Here is a 15,037-nt window from a genome sequence, read left to right as displayed (position 1 = left end):
TAGTCGACAATTGGCGATTTTTTCTTATATGCATTTGCATTCTGGTGCGCTGGAAAGTGCTAAAGATATGTTAAGTAGTGAATCTAAGTTCCTATTATGTTAAAAAGATCTCATGATGAACCATCCAATTATAATATTTTATCATTTTCATTGAAAGGCGGAACTAAACATAAAGTATTTGGTCAGTAAATTTTTTTTGCAAGTAAAATCTAGCTAAACTCAAAAAAGCTCATCCCTCTTCATTTTAAGATGCCTCAATTGACTAGCCCCTATAAAACATCGCATTGATCAGTTTCAACAGCTAGCACTGAACACGTAAGTCATTAAGCATAATAAGCACTTAGAAAAAGCAATTTGTCTCGTGCAGAAAATTCCTCGAAGAAAAAAGACGTACATATCAATAAATCGCGAACAAATACAAGGCGGTTCAAGAATCACAATGTTGTAGTACTGGCCTTGATGGCACTACGTGATTAACTCTCAACATTTCGGGTCTTACCCGCCATTTGTCATTTTCACGTTACTTTTTCTTCTCGATGAAATTTTGGCAGTAGGCGGTTTTTTTTTTTCACATCATCCATATAGAATTTTCCACTATACTTTCTGACCTGAACTTCTAGTTCTAAAATCTAGCTCCACATAGGTCACCGAGATTCATTATGTTCACTTTACCAACATTATCGTCTGATATCACTGTTGAAATCAACAGTTCCGCCACCAAGACTCCATTTGTTCGTCGTCCAGTTGAACCAGTTGGTAAGTTCTTTTTGCAACATGCTCAAAGAACTTTAAGAAACCATACCTGGTCTGAATTCGAAAAAATCGAAGCTGAGAGGAACGTCAAAACCGTTGAAGAATCCAATGTTGACCCTGATGAATTGCTGTTTGACACTGAATTGGCTGATGAAGATCTATTGACTCATGACGCTAGAGACTGGAAAACGGCTGATTTGTATGCTGCTATGGGTCTGTCCAAGTTGCGTTTCAGAGCCACCGAAAACCAAATCATCAAGGCTCATAGAAAACAAGTTGTCAAGTACCATCCAGATAAACAATCTGCCGCTGGTGGTAGTTTGGACCAAGATGGGTTTTTCAAGATTATTCAAAAGGCTTTTGAAACTCTAACTGATTCGAACAAGAGAGCACAATACGATTCATGTGATTTTGTCGCGGATGTTGCTCCACCAAAGAAGGGTACCGGATATGACTTCTACGAGGCTTGGGGTCCTGTTTTCGATGCCGAAGCTCGTTTCTCCAAGAAGACTCCAATCCCATCTCTAGGTAACAAGGACTCTTCCAAGAAGGAAGTCGAACAATTCTATGCTTTCTGGAATAGATTCGACTCCTGGAGAACCTTTGAATTTTTGGACGAAGATGTTCCAGATGACTCCTCCAACAGAGATCACAAACGTTACATCGAAAGAAAGAACAAGGCCGCAAGAGACAAGAAGAAGACAGCTGACAACGCCAGATTAGTCAAGCTTGTCGAAAGAGCTGTCAGTGAAGATCCTCGTATCAAATTGTTCAAAGAAGAAGAGAAGAAGGAAAAGGAGAAAAAGAAGTGGGAAAAAGAAGCTGGCGCAAGAGCCGAAGCTGAAGCCAAGGCCAAGGCCGAGGTTGAAGCTAAGGCCAAGGCTGAATCTGAGGCCAAAGCCAATGCCTCCGCCAAGGCTGACAAAAAGAAGGCCAAGGAAGCTGCCAAGGCTGCTAAGAAGAAGAACAAGAGAGCTGTCCGTAACTCCGCAAAGGACGCAGATTACTTTGGCGATGCTGACAAGGCCACTATCATTGACGAACAAGTTGGTTTGATCGTCGACAGTTTGAGTGACGAAGAATTAGTATCCGCTGCTGAGAAGATCAAGGCCAATGCTGCCGGTGCCAAGGAAGTCTTGCAAGAATCTGCCAAGACTATTGTCGATTCTGGCAAACTGCCATCCAGCTTGTTGTCCTACTTTGCCTAGAGACCACCAGAATAGAATAGATTATATACGAATAATTAAAAGAACGTTTTCTTTCCATCAATATACTATGAAAAAGAATATTCGGGTGACCTTTCCCGTTTTGGGTATATATCTGAAAAATGGAGAAAGAGGGAATAATGGGAAAGGCGAAAAATAAAGGACACCTTTGATCTTTCGTTAAAGGTGTTCTTTACTTTTAACAGGAAACGATTCGCACAACACAAGAGAAGTGAAGATAAAGCAGGAAAAGGATAAATCAATGTCTTACAGAGGACCCACTGGAAACTTTGGCGGTATGCCAATGTCATCATCGCAAGGACCATACTCTGGTGGTGCGCAATTTAGATCAAACCAGAACCAATCTACCGTAGGCATTTTCAAGCAGTGGAAGCAATCTTTTGAGAGGTTTGCCTCCAGGATTGAAGGGCTTACAGACAATGCAATTGTCTATAGACTGAAGCCCTACATCCCAAGTTTGTCAAGATTTTTCATTGTGGCCACCTTTTATGAAGATTCGTTTAGGATCTTATCGCAATGGTCCGACCAAATTTTCTATCTGAATAAATGGAAGCATTATCCATACTTCTTCGTTGTTGTGTTTCTAGTTATTGTCACAATTTCCATGTTGATTGGCGCCAGTTTGTTAGTTCTGAGAAAGCAAACCAATTATGCCACCGGTGTGTTATGTGCCTGCGTCATTTCTCAAGCTCTAGTTTATGGGTTGTTCACAGGTTCATCGTTTGTTTTAAGAAACTTCAGTGTCATTGGTGGGCTGTTGATTGCATTCAGCGATTCCATTGTCCAAAACAAGACCACGTTCGGCATGCTTCCTGAATTGAACAGTAAAAATGAAAAAGCAAAAGGTTACCTGTTGTTTGCAGGTAGAATCCTAATCGTTTTAATGTTCATCGCATTTACATTCAATAAATCTTGGCTTACTATCGCTTTGACTATTATTGGCACTATATGTTTTGCCATAGGTTACAAGACAAAATTTGCATCCATTATGTTAGGTTTGATCTTAACTTTTTACAACGTCACATTGAACAACTACTGGTTTTACAACAACACCAAGAGGGATTTCTTGAAGTATGAGTTTTACCAGAACTTAAGCATCATCGGCGGGCTCCTATTGGTTACCAATACTGGCGCTGGTGAACTATCCGTTGATGAGAAGAAGAAAATTTACTAGAAAGTGACGGAGGTCTTCCTTTATGTCTTTTTATTTGTTTACTTTTCTTCTATATGATTCTGTTACGTTTTTTACCCACTGTGATTGCTTTCAACACCTTGTTAGGTCACATGTATACTTTTCTTACTGTCATATTTATATAAAAGATTTCTTTTCGTATAGGTGCAATTAACGGACTGTAATCGAATCGACATTATCTTCAGACTCGACCTTCATGCAAAAAGCCTCAGGGACACACACACACACACACACACACTATATCATGTCCTTTTGCTCATTGCCATTCGTCTCAATAAGAGAATTTCCGTAGATGAAGAATTCCCCTACGACCGTTGTCTGACTGATGCAATCTCTTGGAAAGCGATGCGAATGCTCCTTATTCTTTTGAATAAATACCTTGAGCACCGAATGCGATTTTCTCAACTGTAAACTGCTTAATTATCACTTTGACAGTGATTGTAAATCGCAATAATGTGGCACACACCCAAACATGCTTCTTGAAATTTTTTCCATCTCATCGATAAAAATACTACTCGAAGGTGAGATGATAGTAGAAGAGCTGGTCAATGTCAACGACCACTGACTACTTATTGAAGAAAGTGTAGCAATCATTGGGAAAGATGGCTGTCAAACGTAAATATGAAAAAGTCAAGAATGAGGGGAAAGTCGCTAGAAAGGTGAAACCAAGCTTACTTAAACTGAAAAAAAACATGGATATAGAATCTGCCGTGGCCCAATATTCGATATGCATACCGACAAGCGCCATTGACAATTGCTTTAATCTGGAACAGACAACGTTTACTGCCTACCAAATTGCGAAGACAGCTGTTCTGTTCAATATTCAAGAAATTATAGTTCTGGACCTGTCAAAGGATAGAAGGCATGGAAAGAGGCCAAGATCGAAGGAAACCATTTCTGATTGTTTGTTACTCGCCACACTACTGCAATATTTCGTTACACCTTCGAACTTACTGGATATCACGTTTAAAAGGAAAAACATGCTTTATTTGAAACATGCATTTGCCTTCCCAAAATTGCACCAGTTGGCCTTCATGAATGAATCAGCCGAACATATCTACAGGGAGGGCCTATCCATTGCACAAGATAACGCAGAGAAAGAGATCGAAAGGGACCAGACGAATTTGGTGTACATAGGAAAGGGCGAGATCATTGAGTTATCGAATCAGAATATCCCCAGGACTGTGCGCGTAACGGTTGACCTGCAGCGCAAGGAAGTTGTATCGCCCAGAGATGTCTACAAAAACCAAACATTGGGTTATCACGTTCGGGTGGCAAGTACGTTGGACGAAGTGTCCGAAGGTTATGCAAGAACTCTTTGGGTCAACAGTGGTGATTACCACTACGACGAAGAACTGTCAAAGTACCGGAAGGTAGAGACAAAGCTACCATACATCATGAAGATAAAAAAAGGCTCTGTGTCAGAAACACCGTGCAACATCCTGCTTATCTTCGGCAAATGGGACCATTTAAAGCGTTGTTTCAAGAGATCCGACTTAGAATGTTCTGCTTTGCATCGCTACTTTTCTGGACAACTGCACTTCCCTGGTACAGTACCCCAGGGGAAGCTAGCCATCCAAGACGGTTTACAAATAGCCCTCACCATGCTCCAGCATTGGACCACTTGAAATAAGTAGTGGTTTAGAACTGATGCTACTGTTTATGCTATATAAAATCACTGTCTACGAATGCGCAGTTTCTATTTTTAGCAAAAGAAACGTTAAAATTTTTTTTTTCCAGTTTTCCGCCCTGAAAAGAAACGAAAAATGTTGCGAACAAAATAAGTGAAATATTTGTTTATTTTGATTTTTAGCTAACTCCTTATAAAGATAGATCTTTTCTTTTCGTATTCCAAGCTTTCCTCCAAACTTCGATTTATCAAGTCAAAGCAACCCATAAAAAAAAGAAAGACGGTCTAGGATGCGTTTCTCTACCACACTCGCTACTGCAGCCACTGCGCTACTATTCACTGCTTCTCAAGTTTCAGCTTTGGGTAACCTAGCTTTCAACTTGGGTGTCAAGAACAACGATGGTACTTGTAAGTCTACTTCTGATTATGAAACTGAGTTGCAAGCCTTGAAAAGCTACACCTCCACCGTTAAAGTTTACGCTGCGTCCGATTGTAACACTTTGCAAAACTTGGGTCCTGCTGCCGAAGCTGAGGGGTTTAGCATTTTTGTCGGTGTCTGGCCAACAGACGACAGCCATTATGCTGCTGAAAAGGCTGCTTTGCAAACATATTTACCAAAAATCAAAGAGTCCACTGTTGCTGGTTTCTTAGTCGGTTCTGAAGCATTATACCGTGACGATCTAACTGCTTCCCAACTATCTGATAAAATCAACGATGTCCGTAGCTTTGTTGCTGACATTTCCGACTCTGACGGAAAATCTTACTCTAGTAAGCAAGTCGGTACTGTCGATTCCTGGAACGTCTTGGTTGCTGGTTACAACTCTGCCGTTATCGAAGCCTCTGATTTTGTCATGGCTAACGCTTTCTCTTACTGGCAAGGACAAACGATGCAAAACGCGTCTTACTCCTTCTTTGATGACATTATGCAAGCTTTACAAGTCATTCAGTCTACTAAAGGTAGTACTGATATTAGTTTCTGGGTTGGTGAAACTGGTTGGCCAACCGATGGTACCAACTTTGAAAGTTCTTACCCTTCCGTCGACAATGCCAAACAATTCTGGAAGGAAGCTGTCTGTTCTATGAGAGCTTGGGGTGTTAACGTCATTGCCTTTGAAGCGTTCGATGAAGACTGGAAGCCAAACACCTCTGGTACCTCTGATGTCGAAAAGCATTGGGGTGTTTTCACTTCAAGTGACAATTTGAAGTACTCTTTGGGCTGTGACTTTTCTTAAACGCTTTGAAACTTTTCTTTAGCGAAGAAGAGTTCCTTTCCTTTATCTAAGTAGAAAATAAGCAAAAAAAATCCAAATGGAAAGCTAAATCTTTCTCCTCACTTCAAACTTTATTTTATTCTTTCACTTCTTTTGCGTAGGTGAAAATTCCTTTGGTTTTAGGATTTTCATATAAGCTTTCTCTATTTTATGCCTCCCATCTTTTGAATTCGTTTTTCATGTATAGTCTACTAAGCTAATAAGACATCGTTATTCCTTCTTTAAGTGTGCCATATCGCGGATATACATATGTGTATATATTCTAGAATAAAAGTGCTGGTCAAACGAACATATTGGTTTCTCCAAAATGTTTTGAAAAAGTACTTTTCAGAGTTTGCGTATATAGTATTGTACATTAACATGTCCGTCTATGAAATATTGAACAGCTTTTTTATGAATAATTAAAAATAATAGATGCTTTACGCTCGTCATTATTTTGTTCCAGCGAGTGTCATTGAAATAGATACGGAAAAAAAAAAGCATGCAACAAATAAAATAGTATACATTAAATTCTGTTCTCGAAGTCCTTCTCCACAATACCAGATCTTGAACACATGTTCCTGAAAATACTATTCTCTTGAGTAAACAATGTCCATGGGGTATCAAATTCTGCAACTTCTCCCTTTTCTAGAACAAGAATACGATCGTAATTTACAATAGTCTGTAATCTGTGAGCGATACACAAAATTGTACAGTCTCCAAATTCCTCAACAATACGTGCTTGAATTTTACCATCTGTCTCGTAATCCACTGAGGATGTAGCTTCATCCAGGATTAATATTTTTGATTGCCGAACCAAAGCTCTTGTTAATGCTAATAATTGCCTCTCTCCCAATGAGAAATTAGAGCCTTCTTCTTCGACTGCTTGATCTAAGTGGAATTTGTGCATTCTACCGTGCGTACCATTTTTATCAGGTTTTTGTAACTTGGCTTCCGATAGATCATTCTTGGCAATGGCGCCACCTCTTACTAATGCATCCCATAACTCATCATCCGTACGTTCATCAAATGGATCCAAGTTCTTTCGAATTGTACCTCTAAACAATACGGGGTCTTGTGGGATAATGGCCAATTTTCTTCTTAAATCAAAAAGTCCTAATTTACTTATGTCAACATCATCAATTAAGATCTTACCAGCTGATAATTCATTTAACCTGTACAAAGCGCTCATGATAGTAGACTTACCGGCACCCGTACGACCACAGATACCAATTTTTTCTCCACTTTCAATGTTCAAGTTAAGGTTTTTCAGGACAACTGGCAAACCAGGCCTATAAGAAAAGCAGACGTTTTCTAAAACAATTTCACCCTTCGAGGGCCATGATTCGGGAGGGGTCATTTCTGGCTTCCTATAGTCTGCTTCTAAGGGTAACTCAGTAGCATACGAGACCAATCTTTCGGCACTATTCATATCATTTTCGGTTTGCGTCATTGCCCTCAAAATTGTATTTAATAAACCAGGCAATTGTAAGACATATGTCAACAAAACACCAACGGAGGCTGCTGAAATAGGGAAGGCCCTCGTAACGCATAACAATGTGACGATTAGCGCAAATACAATAGCAACCATATCAAGGAAAACACCTACCCATCTTTGTAGGACAACAACAAGATAACCTGCCTCATTCATTTTATTAATTAAGAAGTCTGATTTTGCCAAAAATCGTTCTTGACTTCGGTAAGCTTTAATTGTATCCATCCCACCTAGGACTTCATTCAGGTTGTTGTAAACGAAAGACCGTTGAACGGCTTCAAGCCTCTTGATTTCTCTACCAGAGCTTTGATAATGATCGGCAATCAAAACAAAAATAACCAAAAGAAAGGGGATGGCAATAGCGAACCATGGTAAATAAACAATGCACATGACACACACACCTACGATATTTGCGAATTGGGACGTCAATAAACGTAAACTTTCAGTTAATTCATTATCTAAGCTGTCAGTATCTTTCGTGAATCTGTTCAAAATTCGCCCCAAAGGGGTAGTGTCTATATATGACATTGGTGTGTGCAAGATTCTTTTCACTGCCTTTAGATTTAGCCATTTGGATGCCATAATACCCATAACGCAAAGAATTGTATACTGACCATTCATGAAAATGAAGGCAGCAAAAACGAAGAAGGAGTAAAGACCCATGTAAAAACTAGGCGGCCTGTTCTTGAATTTATTCTCTGTCCAATAGGATAACCAAACAGAAGAAAAGAGTGAACAAAATGTGGTACCAACTACTAGAACAAAATAAAGTGGAAGTGTAACGAAACCCCAACGGCCTACCGCAACTTTAATATATTCTTTGTAAACGTTCACACCGATACTGTTGACCGCTCTTTCCTCTTTTGTGCTGGTATGGCCATTCACTACGGGTTGAGCAGTGTCTGTAGTTTGTGACATTTGAGTGGTTTTTTTTTTCAACTCAGTCAGTTCCTCAATCTCACCTTCATATTTCAAACCTCCCAATTCATTGATTATGCCCTCTTCTGGGACATCCTCTTCCTCTTTGGAATTTTGGGAAGAGAACTGCAATAGTTTTATTAGAGTTTGGTTACGGGCTTTCAACTCGTCGACAGTACCTATGTCGACTTGACCATCAGTACCTAGGACAATGACCCTAGAAGCTCTTTCAATCAATGACAATTGATGTGTAGCCAAAATTCTTGTTTTATTAGCAAGCATTCCCGTGAGACACTCGTCCATAATGTGTTTACCAACACGCGAATCCACAGCGCTTAAGACATCATCGAATAAGTATATCTCTTTCCGCTTGTAAACAGATCTGGCCAAATTTATACGCGCCTTCTGACCACCGGACAAGGTAATACCACGTTCACCAATTTCAGTCATATCACCAGCTGGTAAAATATCCAGGTCAGCTTTCAAAGAGCAGACACGAATGACTTCGTTGTATTTTTCCTTAATAAATGGCGAACCAAATATGATGTTATCCCTTACGGGGGCATTTTGAATCCATGGGTAACCACACATTAACAAGTCGCCGTTGACTTCTATTTTACCGTCGGTCTTTCTCATTGAACCTGCCATTGCATTTAACAACGAGGATTTACCAGTACCAATAGGACCAGTGATCATGATAAATTCACCCTTCTTAATTTCAAAATTTAAATCCTTGAAACCTCTAAATGAAGTCTTCTCTAAATCTTCTGGACCATCTCTATCTTTTAACATACTGTCCAATCTTTTTGCTTTATTGTTGCTTGAAGTTGGTTTACCCCACGTATCCTTGCGTTTTTTTTTGTTTTTCTTACCTTCATTTTCAGCTTCATCTTTAGCTTCCTCAATAGCATCATTTAATTCATAGTCTTCCCATTCAAATGAACAATGCGTCATCTTCAGGGCTAATTTTGGATCAAAATCGGCGGATGGTTTCATTTCGATCAGTTGGTTTGGATCATCTTCTGGAGCTTCCAACAAGCTTTGCAGACGACCCAGCCCGATGATCATGTCAATACCGGTACCGATAGCAATAGGTAAGAAGAACATTTGTAAACTCAAAACTTGAAACAATGACAAAGAGGCAAATATATTACCAGGCTGTCTGCCGCCATTATTGACTTTGTACATTGCTAGAAAGGTGACCAACGAAGCAATACTGGGCAAAGACAAAGCCATTGCGATTAAAAAATTTCTTGATAATTGCATTTTCCTCACTTTGGAAATTTCCTTGCTTCTGATATCTTGAATATTATTCTCGTAGGCATCTTCCCATGTATAATATTTGATCATTTTGATATTATTCAACACTTCTCTCATCATAGTAACCCTTGCGTCAGTGAACACATTTGCGGCGATTCTAAAGCCCAGAATCAATTTAAAGGCAAACAGAGAAATCATGAACCCGCCGAAGAAGATACCAATCCCGACCAATGCAATGGGGCCTAAATTGACAATCAATAAGACAATACAGATAGCCAAGATCGCAGGAAACCCAGCCAGAAATGGTTGGAAAGATAAAGCAAATTCCACTCTGGCTAGATCAGTTGTTATGAATGAGGTCACCTTACCATTCGGGAAACAATGCCTTGCGTAATTAGAAGCGTTAAACATTTTTTTCATAGCGGCTTTTGTAAGAATAGACTTGGCCTGCACACCGGTCAATTGAGAAGTATGAAAGAAATGGTTAAAGGTTAATCCGTTAACAAACATCATCAAACATGAGCCGATAGCATAACCAATACCTTTGTTAACGTGCATATTGTGAAAAATGGCCTTTTCTTCAACAAATTCGATTAGTCTCTTGGTGATCATTGGGTTGAACCCGGATGTACAGTTAGCCAGGACGGCGAACAGTACTGAGATCGAGTACTGCTTTTTGAATGTGAACAATAGAGCTTTAAAAACTGTATTTCTGGGCAGTTTTGCATTTTCCATGACCTCTTCCTCTGTCGCTTCCGGATGCTTTTTCCGATATTTTCTTCTCGTTTTCTCAAAATAGTACATCATATTCTTTTCAAAATCATCATAGAGGGTCTCTATAGACATTCTTGGGTCCATCTTGAAAAGATCGTTTGGTTGAATCGTTCTTTTATAACCAACTCGCAGAATCGGTAGAACCCACCAAAAAAAAATATTGGAGATGATATTTGTATGAAACATAGGATACATTTTCCTTTCGTCATCTGTTTGCGGTACTTCAGGCATGCTTTTGGAGTGTAAAAATGAGAACAGACGTTTTTGAGGGAAAATGTCAGACTCGGTCACTTTTTCAATATCATCACAGTTCAAATACGTTTGCGGCTTATTTTTATCTACAATGTATTCGCCCGTGGGCAGTAGTGATTTGTCATCCCAGGAAGATGAGGAATCTTTATCAAGTTCTGTGCTTATGTCCGAAGAGGCGGAGCCCTTGGGAGACAATATTATGTTCTCTCCTTTATCGTCTTGTCCCTCCTCCGGGACTTGGTCCTCCATGATGGCAGTCATGGTGATAATGTGACTATTGCTTTTCGCTCCTTTGTGCAAGTGGAAAAAAAGTGGCCTTCTTCTTTTATACTTGAGTGGCTTTTTTTAAAAGCGCTGTACTTGTGAGGAGAAATATTTGCTTCTCGTAGTCGTGTAGCTGAAACGTAATAATTCGTGCACACACAAAAAAAATGCTGTTGTACCTTGTAGTTGAGTTAGCCAGAAGAACCCTAGTGACACATTTGCTAAATATCACTAGCCGATGAGCGCTCTGTATTTATATATGTTTATGTTCTCTAGGAGCAATCTAAAGGGTCAGGAAGATCACATTGCCACTTTCCTGCCCTGGCTTTTTTCACTTCCACGGGTGGCGGATGAATCATCTCCGTTCTATATCCGCTGTGCTCCGCGGAATCATCTCTACTTTACACAAAGGGCGGTACGCCAAAAGGAAAGAAAAAAAGCACAGAAAGGCAAAAAAAGTGCCATTCCCGCAGGATACGCCGCAGCAGACAGACACGCTTATCGCAAGCCGCTGGAATGGTGACACGTAGTGTATAAGATGCAGCATGAAAGTAAAGAAGTTAGTCAACTTAACACAGAACTCAGCTGAGCCCGGTCAGTAGTGGTTCCATGGCATAATTTGGTGACAAAACCCCCCTCTTCCATTCAATAGGAGTTGGGCCGTAAGGAGGGATACCAGTGGCGGTTATAGCGGGAGAGAGACACATCTCCCCGCGGTTGTTTGCCCCTTTCAGGAAGTCATGTGGGTTTCGTAGAGTAATAATGTTTGTTCGATTGCAAAACAACTCCTTTGCGGTATTGTTGTTGTCTTCTTTTTTCTTAGTTTTCTTTAACCCTCCTTCCTTTTGTTTTACTCTGAGTGAGGAGGCGATTGATTGATTCACTGATTAGCCGCCAGGAGAGAGTTCATTGTTTTTTTTCCTTGCTGGGTTCTTCACCAAAGTCACCTCAACCGGGTAAGAGCTTGAAAATAACGAGCTGAAAAAAAAAAAAAAGAAAAAAAGAAAAAAAAAATTTGTTCAAGAGTAGCGATGAGATGAGTACTTGATAGTAACACATAACCAGGTGCAGCGATAGAAAACAAGTAGGATGGGTTTGGCAGCTACAAGAACAAAACAGCGGTTTGGTTTGGACCCCAGGAATACGGCATGGAGTAACGATACGTCGAGGTTCGGGCACCAATTCCTAGAAAAGTTCGGATGGAAGCCTGGTATGGGTCTCGGTCTATCCCCCATGGACTCACAAACTTCGCATATAAAAGTATCGATTAAGGACGACAACGTTGGACTCGGCGCAAAACTGAAGCGTAAGGAGAAAAAAGACGAGTTTGACAACGGCGAGTGCGCTGGGTTGGACGTCTTTCAGAGAATCCTTGGTAGGTTAAACGGAAAAGAAAGCGAAATATCCCAGGAATTGGATACGCAGAGGAAGCAGAAAATCATCGACGGAAAATGGGGTATCAGCTTTGTCAGGGGAGAAGTTCTGGCAAGTACTTGGGACCCGAAGACTCACAAACTAAAAAAATATTCAAATATGAAAAAAAGAAAGAGTGAGGGAGACGACAGCGAAGATGAGGACGAGGATGGAAAAAGTGAGAAAACGAAGCACAAAAAGCATAAAAATCTCAAGAAACACAAGAAGCACAAAAAAGACAAGAAGGAGCACAAGAAACACAAGAAGGAGGAGAAAAAGCTGAAGAAGGAGAAAAGGGCCAAAGATACGAAAAGAACGTCGAAATTGAAATCCAGCAAATCTGCGTCTAATATCCCAGATGCAGTAAACACAAGGCTATCAGTGCGCTCTAAGTGGATCAGACAAAAGAGGGCTGCATTGATGGATTCCAAGGCATTGAATGAGATCTTCATGATAACAAACGACTAAACTTTCCATTCTATTGTGTGACCAGCTGGCCAGTTTGCACGTTTAGCAAAATATGTATAGAGCAGGGAAACCGTCCCCTAAGACCAAGAAAGAAAAATCCGGTGTAAACCTACGGCATACATAGTTATCCTAGTAAGTAGTCTAATTAATATGAATAAGACTTCGACATGTCGAATCACTGCTGTTAACGTTTACCAAACCTTCCATAAAGCCTCTGCATGAGTGATGTACGGGCCGACCAGTGTAGCCAAATCCATCAACTGATGGCTAATCGAGCTCGTTAACTCCCGATTAGGAAAGACCCCAGATGCCTAGCCGGACCTAATCGAGAACACAACCATATACAGCTCTGTACGATACATTTCCGAACGTGTTTTTATCTTTGAAGGCACGGTTTTTCGCGTGACACCCCGCTAGAACGGGGCTTCCTCTCAGAGAAACCCGCAACGCACCTCTTTTCCCCTTTCGTTTAGCCTCTCCTAATGCGGAAAAGAGGCACATAGATGCTCTTTTTCTCTCGCGCATTTTTTTTTTCAGAAATTTTCCCTGTTGTTTCAAAAACGGCACCGTTGTTTTTGTTTCTTTGTTTTTTTTTTCATTCCTCGAGAAAAAAGATCTCGGTTTTATAAAACTGCCATATAGGCGATAAATTTGTATTCCTTGTCTTCTTCAAGCAATTTGTTTATTCTCATTTCAATCGTTTACTCTTGCTGTTTTTTTAGAAGTCGTTCCCTCAAAAGGTCAAGCTAGATATCTAACTAATTCCAACTAAGTCATTCTTTTACACCTACAATCGTTTTATCTACTAGCAAGCCGTACTAAAAACCACACTAGAATAAACATGCGTTTCTCCAACTTGATTGCTTCTGCCTCCCTATTATCTGCTGCTGCCCTTGCTGCCCCTGCTAACCATGAACACAAGGACAAGCGTGCTATAGTCACCACTACTGTTCAGCAACAAACCACTATCATTGTTAATGGTGCCGCCCCAACCCAAGTTGCTGCGGTGCAAGAAAACGCTGTTGCCAAGTCTGCTCCAGCTGCCGCTGCCGTTACCACTTCTTCTGCCGCTGCCCCTGCTGCTGCTGCCGTTACCACTTCTGACAGCAAGTCTCAAGCTTCTGCTGCTGCCGCATCTCCAGCTTCTGCTGCTACTTCCGCTCACTCTTCTTCTTCCGCTCAGGCTTCATCCACTGCCTCTTCCAGTGAAGACGTCAGCGACTTTGCCTCTGGTGTCAGAGGTATCACCTATACCCCATACGAATCCAGTGGTGCTTGTAAATCTGCTAGCGAAGTTGCTTCTGATTTAGCGCAATTAACTGACTTCCCAGTCATCAGATTATACGGTACCGACTGTAACCAAGTTGAAAACGTTTTCAAGGCCAAGGCTTCCAGCCAAAAGCTTTTCTTAGGTGTTTACTATGTTGACCAAATTCAAGATAGTGTTGACGCCATCAAGTCCGCCGTCGAATCCTATGGTTCTTGGAATGACGTCACCACTGTTTCCATTGGTAACGAGTTGGTTAACAGTAACCAAGCTACTCCATCTCAAGTTGGTCAATACATTGACACTGGTAGAGCTGCTTTGAAGGCTGCTGGCTACACTGGCCCTGTTGTTTCCGTTGACACCTTCATTTCCGTCATCAACAACCCAGAGCTGTGTGACTACTCTGATTACATGGCTGTTAACGCCCATGCTTACTTTGACCAGAACACTGTTGCCCAAGACTCCGGGAAATGGCTATTACAACAAATCCAAAGAGTCTATACCGCTTGTGACGGTAAGAAGGATGTTATCATCACTGAATCTGGCTGGCCATCAAAGGGTGAAACCTACGGTGTTGCCGTTCCATCTAAGGAAAACCAAAAGGACGCTGTTTCCGCCATCACTAGCTCCTGTGGTTCTGATACCTTCTTATTCACTGCCTTCAACGACTACTGGAAGGCCGACGGTGCCTATGGTGTTGAAAAATACTTTGGTGTTCTATCCAATGAATAAATTTACTCGGTAGTAAAGAAAAAACTCTTATTTTAAAAAATAATACCCACTATTTTTAACTTTGATTTAAGACTTTTATATTCCTTTTCTCTATTATTCCAGGACCGCTTTTTCTATTGTCCTGTTTTGGTTCGTTTGTATCT

At 40.7% G+C, this 15,037-nt stretch overlaps 7 protein-coding genes across 7 annotated transcripts; 6 read left to right on the top strand and 1 right to left on the bottom strand.

The window, feature by feature from the left end:
- Nucleotides 1-659: 659 nt before the first annotated feature.
- On the top strand, nucleotides 660-1,961 carry ZUO1 (zuotin; the record flags this gene model as incomplete). Its single annotated transcript, XM_056228309.1, has 1 exon — nucleotides 660-1,961. One exon carries the CDS (start codon nucleotides 660-662, stop codon nucleotides 1,959-1,961), a length of 1,302 nt encoding a protein of 433 aa, XP_056088043.1.
- Nucleotides 1,962-2,220: 259 nt separating this feature from the next.
- ERV29 lies at nucleotides 2,221-3,153 on the top strand (the record flags this gene model as incomplete). The annotated part of the gene is made up of 1 exon (XM_056228308.1): nucleotides 2,221-3,153. One exon carries the CDS (start codon nucleotides 2,221-2,223, stop codon nucleotides 3,151-3,153), a length of 933 nt encoding a protein of 310 aa, XP_056088042.1.
- A 620-nt stretch (nucleotides 3,154-3,773) lies between these two features.
- Nucleotides 3,774-4,799, top strand: UPA1 (putative methyltransferase; the record flags this gene model as incomplete). Its single annotated transcript, XM_056228307.1, has 1 exon — nucleotides 3,774-4,799. One exon carries the CDS (start codon nucleotides 3,774-3,776, stop codon nucleotides 4,797-4,799), a length of 1,026 nt encoding a protein of 341 aa, XP_056088041.1.
- Nucleotides 4,800-5,091: 292 nt separating this feature from the next.
- Nucleotides 5,092-6,033, top strand: BGL2 (glucan 1,3-beta-glucosidase; the record flags this gene model as incomplete). Its single annotated transcript, XM_056228306.1, has 1 exon — nucleotides 5,092-6,033. One exon carries the CDS (start codon nucleotides 5,092-5,094, stop codon nucleotides 6,031-6,033), a length of 942 nt encoding a protein of 313 aa, XP_056088040.1.
- Nucleotides 6,034-6,577: 544 nt separating this feature from the next.
- Nucleotides 6,578-11,011, bottom strand: YOR1 (ATP-binding cassette transporter YOR1; the record flags this gene model as incomplete). The annotated part of the gene is made up of 1 exon (XM_056228305.1): nucleotides 6,578-11,011. One exon carries the CDS (start codon nucleotides 11,009-11,011, stop codon nucleotides 6,578-6,580), a length of 4,434 nt encoding a protein of 1,477 aa, XP_056088039.1.
- A 1,092-nt stretch (nucleotides 11,012-12,103) lies between these two features.
- PXR1 (telomerase inhibitor) lies at nucleotides 12,104-12,895 on the top strand (the record flags this gene model as incomplete). Its single annotated transcript, XM_056228303.1, has 1 exon — nucleotides 12,104-12,895. One exon carries the CDS (start codon nucleotides 12,104-12,106, stop codon nucleotides 12,893-12,895), a length of 792 nt encoding a protein of 263 aa, XP_056088038.1.
- An 841-nt stretch (nucleotides 12,896-13,736) lies between these two features.
- On the top strand, nucleotides 13,737-14,894 carry SCW4 (putative family 17 glucosidase; the record flags this gene model as incomplete). Its single annotated transcript, XM_056228302.1, has 1 exon — nucleotides 13,737-14,894. The coding sequence occupies one exon, from the start codon at nucleotides 13,737-13,739 to the stop codon at nucleotides 14,892-14,894; it is 1,158 nt and encodes a 385-aa protein (XP_056088037.1).
- Between the last annotated feature and the right edge of the window lie 143 nt (nucleotides 14,895-15,037).

Source organism: Saccharomyces kudriavzevii, assembly GCF_947243775.1.
Source record: "Saccharomyces kudriavzevii IFO 1802 strain IFO1802 genome assembly, chromosome: 7".
In the NCBI taxonomy this organism is placed as follows: domain Eukaryota; kingdom Fungi; phylum Ascomycota; class Saccharomycetes; order Saccharomycetales; family Saccharomycetaceae; genus Saccharomyces; species Saccharomyces kudriavzevii.
Note: the sequence above shows the minus strand (reverse complement) of the source record. Positions and strands in the feature narration are given on the sequence as shown.